Source organism: Gymnoscopelus braueri (assembly GCF_963280865.1).
Source record: "Gymnoscopelus braueri genome assembly, chromosome: 23".
Classification (NCBI taxonomy): domain Eukaryota; kingdom Metazoa; phylum Chordata; class Actinopteri; order Myctophiformes; family Myctophidae; genus Gymnoscopelus; species Gymnoscopelus braueri.
The window spans coordinates 39,770,324-39,788,993 of NC_137625.1; the positions used below are offsets into that span (position 1 = coordinate 39,770,324).

The 18,670-nt window shown below is 42.9% G+C and overlaps 1 protein-coding gene across 1 annotated transcript in view; it reads right to left on the reverse strand.

The window, feature by feature from the left end:
* The window catches only part of cog5 (component of oligomeric golgi complex 5), an 85,660-nt gene that overhangs the window by 12,072 nt on the left and 54,918 nt on the right, over positions 1 to 18,670 (reverse strand). The window contains exons 11-16 of the mRNA XM_080420665.1: positions 9,246 to 9,327; positions 7,286 to 7,490; positions 5,810 to 5,971; positions 4,048 to 4,147; positions 2,333 to 2,443; positions 34 to 96 (exon numbers count right to left, since the gene is read on the reverse strand). Of these exons, the coding sequence (XP_080276791.1) occupies positions 34 to 96; positions 2,333 to 2,443; positions 4,048 to 4,147; positions 5,810 to 5,971; positions 7,286 to 7,490; positions 9,246 to 9,327 (723 nt within the window). The remainder of the gene's footprint in view (positions 1 to 33; positions 97 to 2,332; positions 2,444 to 4,047; positions 4,148 to 5,809; positions 5,972 to 7,285; positions 7,491 to 9,245; positions 9,328 to 18,670) is intronic.

The window sequence follows — 18,670 nt, forward strand, 5'->3', positions numbered from 1 at the left end:
ACGTGTACAGTATATGTAGGGTGTTCATTTTACCTCCAGAGAGCCAGAGAGGGCCTGTTCAGCAGCCGGCGGACACGACCCCAGCCCCGAGATGACCTAGGAGTCGAAAAACACAGGTCAAAAGGTTAACGGGAGGGGGCAAAACGAGACTCACACTTGACTCTTGTTTGTTTAACCACTTTAAACCCTCTATTCTTAGTAAAACGGCCCCGAGTTGCAACTGCACTTGGACGGCTGTTTTCCCTGTGCGCCAAATTCCCGATATAGCCGATCTACAAGCTCACATCGCGTCAGAACGTGATGCGTTGTCAGCTTGTAGATCTGCTATTTTTGGGCTAATGTTCCCCCCAGAATAATGGACGGTTAAAGTGGTTAATTTACCGTTTTCATCTATGCCTCCGAGCTCCGACCTTCTAGCCTCGGAAACCCAGGCTTTTTTTTTTGTTACAAAAGAAAAAAAGCCTGGGGGAGCCATGCAGGAACGATGGTCTTGGACCTTGTTATCTCCTAACCAATCAGAGTGCAGAGGGGCGTCGCTCTAAATTTGGTGACGTCAGCGTGCTCCGTGCACAGGCCGAGGGGGGGAGGGGAGGGGAGGCGGGGACATAGATTGGTGAAGCAATAGGAAGCCACGCACAAATCCGGGCGGCTGTGTTTGGGTCCGCCCTTCAAGACCATGGATTGAGCTCGTAGCCTCAGGCTACCGACCTTCTAACGGAGCTCCTGGAAATTCATTCTTGCTTCGTTTTCAAACAGTACAAATTTGGTTACCTTGTGCTTAAATATTTAACGTTTTTTATGACACCGTTAATCACCCAGGCCACTGGGCTGGGACACACCATGCATCTTTAATGGGGGAAGGTTGAGGGAACACATTTGTACTCCACTGTTTAACGCTAGAGCTCTTTCTTCATCTCTCCTTTAACCACTATTTCATACAGCCTTAAAATAACCGATCTACAAGCTCATAACACATCAAGATGGGACACGTTAACAATTTACGGTAACACTTTACTTAAAGGTCAGGTCTATAATGCATTATAATCACATTTATAATGCACTTATAAGGCTTCATAACACTCGTTATAAATGTTTATAATTATGCATAACAACTTAGAACAAGGTTTATGAAGTAATATAAGTGCTGGTCATAATGCACCATAAGATATGCGGAACAGCACATTATAATTAACTAACATAACTTAGTTAGTTATAAAGTGTCAAGAAAGACACTTTGTAACTGACGATAAAGTGTCAAGACATTTTATAACTGACTAAGTTGTAGTAGTTGTAATGTGCTGTAATGCATTGTGACCAGCACTTATAGTTATAATACTTCGTAAACCTTGTTACAAGTTGTTCTGCATAATTATAAACATTTACAACAAGAGTTATGAAGCCATTTCAGCTATTAATGACAACCCAAAAACAGGTTGAAAGTCGATCATTCTCACTCCCTCATTTCGACTTCCAGCAGCCCCCCTCCCCACAACACACATACCTTCCTGCTATCAGAACCCTGCAGAGTATTGGCATTGATTGACGCCGTGTTAATTGTGGAATGAATGAAGTGTGTGTGGGTGTGTCAAAAAGACAGATGGAACCAGCGTATGCGCACATGAGTGTGTGTGCGTGTGCGTGTGCGTGTGCACGTGCGTGCGTGTGTGTGTGTGTGTGTGCGCGTGTGTGTGTGTGAGATCATGTGACCGCTGTACGTGAATAATTCAGAAGTCTCATTCCACACACAGATGCAGCTCTGATCAGCAACATGTTATGAAACAGAAGCATGAACAGTTACAGAACATACGGTCACTCTGGCTAAAACAGTGGGACGTGAGGATATATAAGGCGGTCCCCAAATAATTGGCAAAACACTGACGATTTTAATGATAATAAAACATGTTAGGGTTAGAGTTGAGGAGGGGGGGTTGGGGGGGCATGGTATTTGTTTCGTTAAAAACTAGAAAATACAGCTAAATAGGAACTTAAAGTATACTAGTACGTTAGTTCCATTGAGCCAAGCCAGAACACAATATCTGTTGCTTATCATAACATGCTCCGAAAATGCAGTCCTGGTGAGGTGTTAATTGGGCACCCTGAGTGAGTCACTGATATTCGTCCGTTCTAAATAGCACATTTTATTCTTAGTTGTAAACTAAGCAATTAAACGTTGACGATGGTTGGTTATCGGTCATAAAATAAAAGCTAAATTAGCATCCCAAAGAACTACAGCCTTGAGGGACCCTTAGAGGTGGAAACTTGTACGTTCTCAGAGTTATGGGGGTCCTTGAAATTCTAAACTTTGACAAGGACTTTCCTAACAGCAGCTTACCTTGGAGACGGCCTGCTGCAGACGGTACAGAGAGTTGACCACTGCGACGTTTCTCCTCTGGCCATCAGTTAGTGGACCAATGACCTGACTGGCATCACCCTGGGTACTCAACTACACACACACACACACACACACACACACACACACACACACACACACACACACACACACACACACACACACACACAGGGAGAGAGAGAGGGGGACACAGATACATAGACAAACATTATCACATATTCACAGATACATAAGAATACAGGGGGAGTAGTTTTGGGACTGTTCTTCATTAGTTGATGTTATAGACAGTTTATATAGCTTGTCATAGACCGTCACTGTTGTCCTTACACAATTCAATAAAAAATGTTTTGCAACAGTGGCAATGACAGACTGAAGAATCCATAGGGCTCTAGAAAATAGCCAGTTTTTTCTTTGTCTTTTTACCCCCTTTTCTCACCAATTTAGTCATTATGCCAATTGATTCCTGAAGACAAAATAGTTCAATAACCAAACAGGCTCTAACATGGAACCCGCAAGGCAGGAGGAAGAGAGGAAGGGTTAGAGCCACCTGGAGAAGGACCACAGAACAGGAGATGTTGTCATGGCAACAACTGGATCGGAGGACACAGGACCGGAGAGGATGGAGGAGTTTCACCAATGGCCTATGTTCTTCAGGGAATTTAAAGGCCTAAGTAGAAGGCTAGGAGCCCCCACCGTGAGGAGCCCCCACGAGAGGACATAGAGCCTTTGTCCTACCCCTCCCGCCCAACACTCCCCGCTGACAGGTGCCGCCCCAGCTCATAGGAGCATGTGTCTTCTTCTTTCAGCTACTTCCCATCCGGGGTCGCCACGGCGGATCATCTGTTTCCACCTGCTTCTGTTCTCTGCATCTTCTTCAGTCACTCCAGCCACCTGCATGTCCTCTCTCACTGAATCCATAAACCTCCTCTTTGGCCTTCCTCTTCTAAGTTGCCTGGCAGCTCCATCTTCAGCATCCTTCTCCCAATGTACCGCTCGTCATCTCTCCTCTGCACATGCCCAAACCATCTCAACCTCGCCTCTCTTGTTTTATCCCCCAACCTTCTAATGTAGTCATTTCTGATCCTGTCAATCCTTGTCACTCCTGAAGAGAATCGTAGCATCCTCAATTCTGCCACCTCCAACTCCGCCTCCTGTCTTTTCGTCAGTGCCACCGTTTCCGAGCCGTAGAGCATGGCTGGTGTCACTACCGTCTTATACATCTTCCCCCTCACTCTTGCTGGTACCCTTCTGTCACAAATCACTCCTGACACTTTGCTCCATCCGTTCCACCCTGCCTACACTCTCTTCTTCACCTCTCTTCCACACTCCCCATTAGAAGGAGTACCCGTAAGAGTATGTGTAGTGCCAAATATCACCCTCCTCGCCCGGCTTCCCTTCCCCCGAACATGGGCCAATTCGTATAGACGCTCGACAAAGCCGAGTGCGCCGCGATGGATTCCAACCACCAGACTCCACGGTGGTGGGCAGCTACTTTACCACCCCTGCGCCACCCGAGCGCCCCTGGCAGTCTTTCTTTTAATACTGAAACTGTGACACCTGTTCTTTATACTGAAGTCAAACTTGAAACCGCATCACATGAGCGTGCACGCCTGTGCTTGCGCACGCATGCGCACACGCACACGCACACACACATACACACACACACACACACACACACACACACACAATATACACACCAGCTGTTCAGACTTGACACAGAAGAGTTGGACGGTCTTAGCAGCGTTCTTGGCGACAGCCAGAGTGAGGTTGGGATCTATTGATGCCACATTCAGCTCACTGGAAGGGAAACAGTACCGTTTAATATACAATAACATAAATGATACACCCTGTCTACTTGAACAACTTGTTTCTATCTGTAATCCACACACACATGAACAGTACTACAAAACCCTCAGTTTTCCTTGTGTTGCTGCTCCACTATATTTACTCGTCGAGTCTGTTTTTGCTGGACATGCACGCCAGAGAGAGGTGTTGACATTTCTCTATTTGGCATGTGAATTTTATACTTACTGTACATACTAGTTTGATTTTGTGAACCTTATATAAATAGTATATTTATTCACAAAACTTTTGCCTGCGTGGGCCTGTGAAACATGGAGATAGCATTGTGACTTCAATTTTTTTTCTCACAATAAAGAAATAAATTTATGTATGAACTAATAAATCCAAGCCTATTTACACTCAATGTTGGACATTCTCTATTCCGAAATATTTGTAATTCATCCGCCCCAAATAACTAGCGTGAGCGGGATACAAAGAGGCATTTGCTAAGCCTTAATAATCAAGATTAAGAATTACAGTGATCATCGCTGACTAAAACCAATTGCTCAGAAACCATGAACGACAGGAATTACTGTGACAAATATTTCATGCACAGTGCTTTGTATGGAATCTGAAAGGTGCTAGTACTCTATACAGTATCTGGAACTGAGTTATGAACATCTGTGTTATCTGCCCTGTCTGAACAAAGTCATGGAGTTTCATTAGAATGAGACTAAACTGCCTGACTAAAATTGTCAGACATTAAACTTGTAAACAGGGTCAGATCTGACAAAGTCATGATTTTGAACCTGACAATACGTTGCTGCTTTGTGGACCTTTTGAAGTGCTGCCACCTTTGTGTCTAACCGTATGCACCTTATGTCTAACCTCGTCTACATACCGTTCAGCTGGATTAGGCTAATATGCTATGTGTATGTATTTACTGTTTGAAGCCCAACAAATCCACGGTGAGGCCTTTAAGGAGGGCCATTCAAGCAAGCCGCACATGGAGCCTGCAGTACCACCACGGCCAAGGAAACCATCATGCAGAATGAAATGTTTGGAACGGGGGGAGTCTGGTGCAACGCTCAGGTCCTGGACCTGGTGAGACGAAGGAGGAGCCCGGCCAGGAGGCCATCCACAGAGCCTAGTCCCTCCACGTGCAAGAGCCTCTCCTCTCCCCAGCCCCGGCAGAGTAGTTCCGCAGAAGCGGACTGAGTGGCCCTGTCTTTCCCTAAGAGGACTGACCGTGGGTAGCTACTGGGACGTAAGTCGGGGGATTGATCAACCCCGGCTGGGTCACCGATGATGATGATACGTCCCAGTTGCATCCATGTGATGTTTGTCTTTATAGATTAGCTTTTTCCTTGCTCTCCAAATATCATAATATAATATTATACATACATACATACATACATACATACATACATACATACATACATACATACATACATACATATATACATATATACATATATACATATATACATACATATACATATATACATATACATATATATATACACTATAATATAATATTATCCCCCCAAAAACGATGGAGCTAAAATGAATTTCAGCCACTTCTTTACACCTGTAAACCTGAGATGTCAGAGTGACCTGTGATGTGACAATAAAGGTGTGATGTCAGAGTGAGAAGGATGTGTGTGGGCTACATACCTGCTGATGGTCTTGATAATGCTGTCCAGTTCGTCGTTGGAGGGGGGGTTGCGGCCTCCCATGGGGAACACCAGGTTGATGGGATCAAACAGGCGGGACAAGGACTTGGAGAGGTAAGCTGCCTCGTACGGCTGGAGAGAGTCTTTCAAAGCCTTCTCTGGACTACACACACACACACACACACACACACACACACACACACACACACACACACACACACACACACACACACACACACACACACACACACACACACACACACACACACACACACACACACACACACACAGTACATGATAAGAAGTGCGCGGAGAAATAATCACAGTCGGGAGGAAAACTTGTATGTCCAAAACGTTTTTTTTTTTTTTTTTTTTTAAGAATATAAAATAGAGAAAATTGATAATCTATAAGCTCACAACAACGCATCATGGTGTGGTCTGATCAGAAATTACAGCGTGATGTGACGCATTGTGAGCTTGTAGATAGTATGTTAGTTTTGCTCGATACAATATCAATATCTCTGCTGTCCGGCAGAAACCAACTCCAAAATGTTCATGTTTCAGGAAATTAAAAAAACTAAACAAAAAGTGGAGTTAGGAGGTTTTGTTCATCATTGATAAGAACAGCTGAATGGACCTCCAAGCTCACAATGAGGTTGGAGGTCAAAAGGGGGTGGAGCCTGGAGTCAGCAAAACCAGCCAACTCCACCCCCCTTTGGTGGAGTTAGCTGGTTTAGCAGAAAGTTTGAGGATCCAATGGAGTTAGCTGGTTTTGTCAGAAGCGCTTTTCAATACTTTTCATAGGTTCAATGTTTTTTTTACCAACACACAGACGTAAAGGGTGTTCAATAGCACTGATTTATGGAAAAAAATGCAAAAGCGTAAAAATGGAGTTAGCTGGTTTCTGCCCGACAGTTTCTGCAGTCAGTATAAACATAAGCAACAGAAACTAACTGTACCATGGTCTGCGTACAAATGGACCCTTACGTCCTAATGGAGCACATAAGATAATCTAATGACCGCATAATACGTACGTGTTGACAGAAATAAATGATGCATGGCCCCATTTTCTAACAAGCTTTGAGGCAATTCTTGCCTCAAGGCGAGAGGTGTGTGTGTGTGTGTGTGTGTGTGTGTGTGTGTGTGTGTGTGTGTGTTGCCATCATCATCATTTCATTATTATTATTCATCACCATTAGCCAGTATGTGTGTTACACGCATTGCAAAGCGTGGAGTGCCTTGTGAGTTCTTAGGTGTTTTTATTGTAAGGCACTAACTGATGGTGTGTGTGCTGTGTTACTATACTTGTGAGGACCAAATGGTCCTTCTGTGTGTGTTCTCATCTCATCCTGTGAGTGGCTCTTTAGAATTCTCAGAGTGATACACAGGGTGGTGACACTCTGTTGTTGCGTGGAAACAGAAGTTAGCTCGCTGCCCCACAAAAGCTGCACACCAGTTTACTATCTACCGTACTCACTTGTAGTCCTGTTTGGCGTGCGTGAAGAGGTCCTGGCTGTCCATCTCCGTGGCCGACATGTCCAGAGGCGCATCTGTCCCTCCGCTGCCCATTAGCGTGCCCTGTATGCTGGCGCTGTACTGCTGCAGCCGGCGCCAGAGGTCATTGTATAGACGCAGCAGTTTGGGATACTCCCCTTCCACCGCCTGCTTCAGGAATGTAGATGCTGAAGAGAGAGAGAGAGAGAAATGGAGAGAGAAAGGGTCACATTTAATTAAATCCAGCTCATCCAAACCTCTAGGCTACCCGGCCTACTTTGAAGAGCGGAAGAGAGATCTAAATAGCTAAAAGCAGTGGTGTAAAGTAACTAACTTTTGCTTTATGGGAATATTAAAACATTTCTATACTTTTACTTCTACTCCACTACATCTCAGAGGCAAATATTGTACTTTTACTCCACTACAATTATTTGAAAACTTTAGTTACTTTGAAGATTTTGATTATTATTACAAAAGATACATTTACCACTTCAGCCCTATTTAAACTTTGGCTATTTGAAAATAGCCGATCTACAAGTTCACAACGCGTTACGATGTGACGCGTTGTGAGCTTGTAGATCTGCTATTTTCAAAAGACTTTTACACATTTTAGACGGGACATTCTGCATAACTTGTACTTTTACTTTTGGTACTTTAAGTACATTTAGATGCCACTACTTTTGAACTTTTAAGTCAATTTTGATTACAGGACTTTTGCTTGTAACAGAGTATTTCTGCATTGCAGTAAAAGATACTTTTACTTATGTAAAAAAATGTAGTACTTTTTCCACCACTGGCTAAAAGGAAGACAAATTACAGGTATAGTTTCTTTAACACTTAAAAGGCTATAGAACAGGAGACAAAGCTGACGATAAATTAAAGGTCAGGCTCCAGTTCGTTCCAAAAGCTTGCCAGCCATTTGTCCACAGCCAAGCATATATCACTATGATGGATGTTGTAATGTTCGCTCGTCTTTTCTGGACTTTGGTGAGATTCACGTCGTCAGGACTCTTTAATGAATGTCAAGCTGGCCTTCAGGCTATTTCATACCGTCCTGGCCTTGCGTTACACTTAAATGGGAGTTCCATAGTGACACACTGGGGATACGGTTTATGCAGCAGTGCCAAGGTCAATCACAAAAATAAAATATGATGATGTGTGTGGACTAGAGTTAGCGCTGAGCAGGGAACAGAGGGACATGAAGAGAAGGAAGCCTTCGCCTCGGTCTGAAATGCTTCCTCACATAATTGACAAGAGCTCGACCAACATACCGGTTTGGCCCATATACGTATCGGCCATTATTTGACTTGTTTGATGACAGCAGACACACATTTATTTATGTTTATTTGTATTTGTTGCTTATGAGTCAAACGTTCTCAAATAGAAAATATCGGTTTAAAAAACATTGGTAATTGGTGGTCTAGGACTCTCCAAAAATGGGATCGGCATCGGACAAAATAATCTGCCATCGGACAGACACTATTATTGACAACACACTCTCTCTCTCTCTCTTATCCTCTTCTCTTCTTCCACTATTGCTGTCCATCTGAGCAGCCACTCTCTTATCTATCTGTCCTGAAGTCACTCCATAAGAATGGTTTACACACGCGTGCACGCTCAGAATGTCCATGCAATAGTTGATATAGTTATATACCGAACATACTGTATGTAAACACATAGGCACATGCTCACAGCGGGGTAGAGAGAAGTGTACAGATTGTTGGGTGCAACGCTAGGATATAGACATGAGCCAAGACCGCCTCTCTCCTTTTTCACACTTTGCTGTTATTCTTGCTGCGTGAGTGGGAGCGCACGGATATTCTTGGCTCTTTACATTCTTTTTCTCACTCTCCGCCCACCCATTACAAGATATACAGTCGCTTAGCCCCCCCCCCCAGGTCAAGAGGAGAGGAGAGGAGGTGAAGAGAAATGTGTTACTGTACCTGAGGTAGCCTTGTGGAACTCCACTGACAGAATATTGGTGACATCATTCCAGAAGGTGTAGAGGATGTCAGGCTTGCTGTCCTGTAGAGTGAGAGGAAGAACCACTTAAACCCCCCTCTATTGTTAGTTAAACGGACCTGAGTTGCAACTGTACCAGATCTCTTCACCCAAAAAATCGGCAATCTACAGTACAAGTGTTGTGACGCGTTGTGAGCGTGTAGATCTGCAATTTTTGGCTAATGTGCTCCCCAGAATATGGATGCCGGGGTGAGTTAAAGTGGTTGAAAGCCTTATTTTCAAAAAAACAATTCTATGTCTAACACTGGTTCTCAACCTGTGGGCCAGGGCCCAATGGTGGGCTGCAAGGATATTGCAAGGGGCCCCCAAATGATTAGCAAAATACTAAGATTTCAGTGATAATATAACATTAATATTGAAAAGTGATACAGTACCAATGAATAAAGAAGTTAGCTAGAAGTTAGTGTTCAGTGGTCAGATGGGTGGGCCACGGACCCTTGGTTTTCAAGTGGGCCCTGATCCAGAAAAGGTTGAGAGCCACTGATGTATAATATAATATCATGTGCACAAGATTTGAGCGATTCGTTCAAAGCTTCCGCCAGCGAACACAATAAACGCATAATTTCTCCTCCGAGGCTGACCAGGCAGGCTCACACCTACACTTCACATCGTGAGCTGTCGTGGAGGAGGGAATTGTTCTCTTTTTGATCCATGGCCAATTGTACAGACGATTGGACATAATTAACCCATTAAGACGTGAAAATGTATGCAAATCTGAAAATGAATGCAAATCTTTGAATATATAGATTTTTAATGCAAACATTTTCAACTCAAACCTTTGCTTCTGTGGGGTCCCTGGAAAAAAATATTGTGGGGGTCCTTGACATGAAAAATGTTTGAGAACCACTGATATATAGCAACATAAGTAAAAAATATATATACATTTTTTAATATATATATATTTTTACTGCAAGGATTTAGAAGACATTTGTAGAATCCCCAGAAGCAAAGATTTTAGTTAAAAATGTTTTGCACACATTTTCACAATTTTTCAAAGAAATAGCAGATCTACAAGCTCGAGCTTGTATATCTGCTATTTTTGAATAGCCAGAGAAATCAAAAAATGACACACAGATGCGTTCCCGGTCTTAATGGGTTAAGCAGCTATTCCACCAGTGAATCCAACCCACGTTACCCTTGGTAGTACATGTATGTATTAGTGGAACTCCCTGATATTGATGGCCTGTGTATTCTGGTGTGTGAAGCCTAATTCGTACGTGGTGGTGCAATCAGGGTTGTTCGCAGAAAGTCTGTTGTTTTGGGTGATTAACGGTGTCATACAACAAAGTAATAAGTAATAATATAAATTAGGCCAATTCATAGTTGTCAAAAATATTTTTATCTGCAGAGTCTGCACAGAAAGGAACAGTGGTTCCCAACCTTGTCTGGATCGAGGCCCATTTGAAAATCTGTTCGTGAACCACCCATCTGACCACTTAACACGGCAGCGATTAGAACCTTCATTTCCAAGGGGCAGATTTAAAAAAATGCCTCTGGGAGATAAAGCCGCCCCAAATTTGCATACTGGGCCCTGATTGGTGCCCCACAACTTCGGGGGCAGTGAAATCCAATCACAAACTAGCGGGGCCAGACCAGGCTTCTTTAATTTTTTTTCACTGGCAGATTCGTCTGGTTTCCAGGCTATAAAAATGGCATGTCCCTTAACAACAGGGGAAATTCAATCAACATATTGTCTGTTGTTCCATGTTTTCAAAGCAAGGCAAGTTAATTTGTATAGTACCTTTCAACAACAGGGCAACTCAAAGTGCTTTACACAAAACATTAAGAGCAAAAGAAACATTATAAATTAAAAAAAGTTGTGAAGAATAAAAAAGAATAGAAAATGAGCATAAATCAGACACCAATGGAAATAAAATTACAGTGCAGCACAAGAAATGAATAGGCAAATAGGAAAAGTCTTTTAATCGAAAAGAGCCGAGAATGGTAGCAGAGACCTGCAGTTTTCTGAGAGTTTGTTCCAGATAAACTGCATGGTGCATTAAAAACTGCACACTGCTTCTTCCACGTTTGGTTTTGACTTTGGGGACAGAAAGCTTCAGACTAAATTGCCCTGCCGCCGGTAAGAATAGCACTGCAGCCGTAGTCAAGAGAGGTCATTCTCAATATCAACCTTGTGTCATTGGACAGAGGTTATTGGACAGCCACGACACCTGCACAAATAAATAAGCCTATATGTCAAGTGAAACCCAACCATATAGACACAGACATCCAGACAGAGACACGCTTTGATTAGCTAATGGATGTTGACATGTGTGTCTGTGTAAACTCCATTATCGTCCCATCGCCAGACCCTGTGCAACGTCTCTGGCACGGCTGCCTTTCTGTACCTCTTCCCGACATTAACAAAGTACATTTACTTGAGTACTGTTACTTCAGTACATTTTTGTACTGTATCTGTACTTGAGCATTTGTAATTTTGGATTCTAAATGACTTTCACTCCACTGCCTTTCAAAGGCAAATATTGCACTTTTGACTCCACTACATGTCTCGGAAGGGAGAAAGTACATTATGAATTAAACACTTTAGCCTCATTTCAAAAGTGAAAATAGCAAATCTACAAGCTCACAACCAGTGTTGATTTCGTCGACTAAAACTATGACGAAAAATGTTCGTCGACTACCTTTTTTCACTGACAAAATAAAAACTAAGCTACGATGACTAAAACTAAGATATAATTGACAATTTCGTCAACAAATAAAAACTAGACTAAAATGTTAGTGAGGGACGAGTGGAGAAGAGATTGGTAGAATCCAGTAGAATTAAAAGACAAGTCATTTCATGTTTGGTTGCGCTCAGGTGTTATGCTCTGAAAATAGCAGATCTACAAGCTGCGACGCGGTGTGAGCTTGTAGATCGGCTATTTTCAGCATGCAACCAAGTGTTAAATCAGCCCTTACGACACCATCAAGGCCCGCCAAAATAACATTTGGTAAACTACATTCAAACTAAATCAACTGTAGATTTAGTCGACTATATTCTTATGATATTTAGTCGACTAAAACTAGATCAAAACAAAAAAAAATCAGGTGACTAAAATATGACTAAAACTAAATGGAATTTTATTCAAAAGACTATGACTAAAACTAAATTACAATTTGCTGTCAAAATCAACACTGCTCACAACGCATCACATCATGACACGTTGTGAGCAAACATTTTCATGTGACCATTTCTTGGTATATTTAAGTTATTTGTCATATCTGCCCTGTGACATGTTTGATGGAGCCTAAAAACCCATTACTGTAATTTATATGTTCCAATGTTCAAATCAATCGTTAACCCATTAAGACCGGGAAAGCATCATTGTGTCATTTTAGAACATATTTTGTGCAAATCTTTGAATATACATATTTTTTAAGTATTTTTTTTTAATTCAAATCTTTGCTTCTGGGGGTACATGGAACAAATATATTTTGAGATGGGGGTCCGCAGCCAAATACATAACATTTTAGAGGTCCTAGACATGAAAACGTTTTGAGCACCACTGATATAGCGACATACGTTTTTCTAAAAACTGATTTGGAAGACCTCAGGTCTTAATGGGTTAATAGCTATTATTTCTGTGACAATTAATCGTCGAGTAAGAAGGGTCATGATTGTGACAGCCGTACCTCCGGGATGCCCGAGGACGGTAAGTGGAGGTAGTGCTACAGTATGCATATCATTGCTGTCGGGTGGAAACCTTGTAAGTCCAAAACCATTCCTTTATTTTTTTATCATTATTTTAAAAACGAGGTGTTGCGAGCTTGTAGGTCTGCTATTTTCACTGCTTTTGTGTGACACTCTTGAATGATGAGTTAGGGCATTCATTTATGAGGAAAAAAAACGTAAAGACTTGAAAACATGGACATACGAGGTGTCTGCCTGACAAAGCGGCGATATCCAACAAAAGCCTTTAGCGTTTTAACCACGCACACTGATCAAACGGAATGGCTCTCAGCATGGTTGGAATGAAAAGAAAGGGAGCGGGGTGAACGCCTGTGGAGGTGCAGCTCCCGTCATTTAGACGTGTCATTAGATCTCCAACTCACACTTCCATCTCCGGGTAATTGGTGAGAGCTGTGTTTCCATAGTAACTCCGGCGACTCTGGTCTCGAACAATGTGTAGAGAGGATGACGACAACGCGGGTGGTGGTGGCGATGATGATGATGAAGACGGTGATGAGACTAAAAACGGTATTAATGTTGTTGTTGTTCTTGTTGTTACCGCAATCTGCTCATTGCATGATCATTGTAGGCGGGTGCAGTTATGGTTTGACCCAAAACAAATTGCAACAAAAGGTTTTTCAATGGATTATTGTAGTATTAGGTGTACTTAATAACATATCAAAAGTTTACCAAAATCGGACCACTAGAAAGGTAACATTTTCAAGATGGCCGCCGCCAGTTCCTTAAAAAGACCATTACTCCTTCATTATTCATCCTAGACAAGTAATGTTGGTGCCTAACCCCATGTTTTGGTAATCTTGAAATCTAATTAGCATATATAAATTATAGTGAAGTGATTCCAAGTTCAATTATAAAGGAATTGGTTATAAGCATGGTTATAAGCACATATACATATACATTGTAATTGTGAAATGAAATAATAATCCTAGTCCACTAGGGCAGTGGTTCCCAAACTGGGGGTCTCACTCAACAGTAAACAAACCAACATACAGTATAGTACAGGGTATCTGCACCTTTCTAAAGTTACAATTTAATGACTCTTAAGACCTTTTTAATAGCAAATTGGCCAAATTCTCAAATATTACAGTGGAGAAATGGCCCCTTATGGGCTTGGAGAGGATGTGCAAGTCAGCACAGAGCTATCACAACATTTAGTGTCTACTGTCTTGGGTAGGGCGGGTAGAGGAGTGTGCCCGGAGAGGGTTCAGATTTGCTTGTCACAGACATCTTATTCCTGAGATTGTAGTAGTTGTGTGGGGTTTAAGTGCAAAATTAATTTCACATGTCTTTTATTTTGTGATTGGTACTGCTGGCAATAACCTTGAACTTTGATCTTTTTTTCTGGATAATTTTAACTTTAAAAATCCCTCCTCACTAACTATGCCCACTCACGAGTGCCCATCTCGGGCATAGGAGCCAGCATGGAGGTCCACTTGGGACCAGTGGGACTATCCAGTGAGCCAGGCGACATAGGGATACTCCTCTCAGCCTAACGCATAAGCTTCATTTCTGCCTCCTCCTCACTCTGTCCTCCAGCGTGAGGTGAGCGCAGGCTCCCTAAGCCACTTGGAGTGAAATCTGGCAAGATACAAGTGTATATTTCATGTATCGTTTGGGGAACTGTCTTTGTTGAAATGCGTGGCGTATAATTTCTCCTCCTCCACATGACAACCCTCTGAGCTCTGGAATAGTCCAGCAATCCAACTGTGTGACACGTCATAATTGCTATCACTTCAAAATGACGCTCCTTGACTCCTCGCCTCCTCGCTCGGAGGCAGGGCTTAGGCGGGAGTGGAGGACTTGAGGATGGACACTTAAAAATTGGAATTTGGCTATCGCGATGCACAACGTGCATCAGGGGCTGACAAGCCCCATTCTCTTTAGCTGCCAATGAGCACTCGTCCTGAGCTCCCAAGTGCCCCACTATAGCTTTAATGGGACATGTCTGAGCCAACTGTTGAAGGTTTTGCACCTCGGACATGGGGGAGAGGAGAAGCTCAGGGTCTCCTTGGCTCCTATAACTTTGCTCTTCTGTGCTCCAAGTGCCCACGGAGCAATCCAGTGACCCCCACTCCCCATACTCCCCTGTACCCACCTGAGGGGAACCCTAGGCCCACTAAACTCTACACCAGACCCCATTTTACCTCCTCGCACAACCCCACCCTCATACTCCCCTCTGCCTAGGCACCCAGTAGAGAAATGGGTTCTGACAGCTCTGCACTAACCTCCGTAGCCACCCCTTTTTACACACTCACACTGATTGCCTTCCTAATGTGTTAAAAAAGTTTTTCAAAATCTTGTGTCTACAAGATGACAGTTTGATTCACATTTGATCCGCAGAGCTATCCAAAATGTTTAAATATTGCAAGCAATACTATATCAACTGACAATATTCTCTTTCTCTGCCACCTTCTGAATGACTGAAAATTGTGACTATTGTTTTGTTGTGTTTTGAGGATATCTTGAAGCCTTGTTCCAGTAAAACAAATATAACTAGTTGAAACGGGTGAACATTTCAGAGTGTTTTAATAGTCACAATTATCTAAATGTATCTCTGCAATTTGGACAAGTCCTGTGGATTTCTATGCCCCCAAAACATAGGGTTAGACACAAAAAGTACTTGTCTAGGATAAATAATGAAGGAGTTAGGTTATTTTAAAGATTTTTTGGCCATTTTGGACGCCATCTTGAAAATAACACCTTTCCAGTGATCAAACTTTGGTAAACTTTTAGTATGTTATTAAGGACACCTAATACTACAAAAAACTGTTGAAAAACGTTTTGTTGCAATTTGTTTTGGGTAAGGTGCTTTTTTTTCATAACTGCACCCGCCTATTGGTCAGTGTTTGGAGCGAGCCGGTTCTGGAGAACTGCTCATCCGATCGACTTCACACACTGGACAGGCTGTGTCCACAGCAATGCACCCGTCAAACGTAAAGTGGATAGGATGAACGGTTCTCGAGATATGCAAAGGACAGAGAGACAGACAGACGTCATTCAAAAACAAAGGCCCTCAATTGTGTCTAGGGCTGTCACGATTACTAGGGCTGTTGACTTTGCATGTAATGGTGGTGCATGCCGGTTCTGGAGTACCTCTGATCTAAATGACTGCACATTCATTCGACACTGCACTTCCTTGGGGTGTCGGCAATACACGGCAAATATGAAGGCTACTGGTTCGGGCGGTTCTCGAGATATGAACATACAGCAGTTCCCTAACAGTGGGTCACGGACCCATTTTTTATAGGTCGCCAGGAGTTTTTTCCCCTATATTTTTTTGGTTAAATTAATAAATAATCAAAGAAATTCCATTAAAACAAATAAACAGATATAAGTACAGTAGCACGTCTACAAGCTCACAAGCTATTTTCATCAGTTTGGGTCCCGGGGGTGGCAGTGGCTCAGGTGGCCGGTAGAGCGGCCGGATGGAAGCCGTGAGGTTTCCAGTTCGATCGAGTTAGTGTCGAAGTGCCCTTGAGCAAGACGCTGAACCCCTAATTGCTCCCGATGAGCAGGTTGGTGCCTTGTATGGTTTCCTTCTCCATCGGTGTATGAATGTGTGTGTGAATGGGTGAATGTAATGCACAATCTATGTAATGCGCTTTGGATAAAAGCGCTACATAAATGCAAGATAGATGAGTGAAGTGTGCCGTAATTACAGATTCACTTCACCTAAAACGTACCAGTAGGTGGAACAAATCAACGTACTGATTGCTTTGTGTTGTGTGTTGATCACAATTACACACTCACTCACGTGCGCTCACGCACGCACTCACACACATAAGGAAGTAGCCTTGGAAACCAATGGTTCCTGAGCAGTGGTGTAAAGTAACTAAGTATATTTACTCAAGTACTATACTTAAGTACAATCTAGAGGTATTGTTTTTACTTTACTGGAGTATTTCCAATTTTCTGTACTTTTACTTCTATTCCACTACATCTCAGAGGCAAATATTCTACTTTTACCACACAACAATTATTTGAAAACTTTAGTTACTTGTTACTAATAATCTTGATTATTATTACAAAACATACATTAACCACTTAAACCCAATATACATTTCGGCCATTTGAAAATAGACGATCTACAAGCTCACAATGCGTCGCGATGCGACGCATTGTGAGCTTGTAGATCAGCTATTTTCAAAAGATTTTTGGACATCCTATAATACAATTCGCATAACTGCGCATGCGTGGATTGCCTCTGCAGTTTGTTTGCGAGCAGTTTGTTTGTAATTTGCACGCGAAACTGCTTGCACGCAAAACTGCGCATGCGTGGACATTGTCTGTGCCGTTCATCCGTTTGCGAGGGATCATCTTTCACCGTGCGGGAGATCAGTGTTGCCAGAGATCAGTGTTGCCAGATTGTGCGCGAGCAACAAGCAACCAGCTTCATGAAAAAACACAGAGCTAATCATAGCCACTTGCTGCTTCTCCCTTCCTTCATCATACACCACATTCCGCAGACAAAAGGCAGACCTGGCAACGCAGGCCACGCCAATCATGTTTGCGAGATCTACAAGCTATGGGGCAGAGACGCTATGTGCCATACACCGTATCTTGGCAACAACCTTGCGCTAACTCTCATTGGTCGGGTCATGCTTAGGCCAGTTTCCAGACAGCAGCATCAAGTACTCGCTCACATAGCTCGCTGCCGCCATTACAGTCAGACGCACTGACGCAGCAACGGCTGGGCTCCGTGATTGTTCTGCGAGCCCAGCTGGACAGCACAATCACCATAATTTATCTAATAAATCGCCCTGTCATTCATATTGTCAAGACTTTGAGGTCACTGCAGCCTCCTACTAATGTAACGCATGTTTATGTCCACTACTGTGATAGCGATCATTGTATTTCAATGATTAGTGCCCAGGGGTGCTTAACATGAGCCATTAGCATGCGGCTAACGCTAACGCACTTTCAACGTTCGCATGTAGCTAACGCTAACGTGGTTGTCATAGCTGAAGCGGCAGTGCAATCACTTTGTCAACAATGAACGTTAGTGTGGTGAATGTTAATATTCCTGCTCAGTTAGTCCATTGTAGATGGTGCGCCCACATAAGCCCAAAATCGCTTATACGACAAACAGACCTGCCAACCATCATCGTACACAGCATTAGCTGCTAACGTGGCCTGCAACTTCAAGGATTCTGTTGCTGCTCGTTGTTAATGCAGCCTGCTAATAGTGTCTAAAGCATGTATGTGACTGTTTATGTCCATTACTGTGTTGCCGTTAGTTGGGTTAAATGACTATTAGCCAAGCGCTGCCTATAATGAGCCGTTAGCGTGTAGCTAAGCTAATGAACGAGTAGCGTTAGCATGCGGCTAATGCCAACGCTGTTGTCGTAACTGAAACGGCTATGTTACACATCTTACCAACAACCTGTATGAACGTTAGTCTGGTAAATGTCATCAATGCTACCTAATTAGCCCGTTGAAGAGTTTCATTTTAGTGTATTTGTGGGTTTTTGTGACACAATGTAACGTAATGGCAGCGACGCGTTGCTGCACAATCAGAGGGCATCATGGGAAATGTAGTAATTTCTGCTAATTTCGGTTCTACTGTGTTAAGCTTGTGTTACATTACTGCTGCTTAAGGCCCCTGCATGCTGCCAAATGAGGTGGTCACCCTAGCACCGTTTGTGACCACCGAAA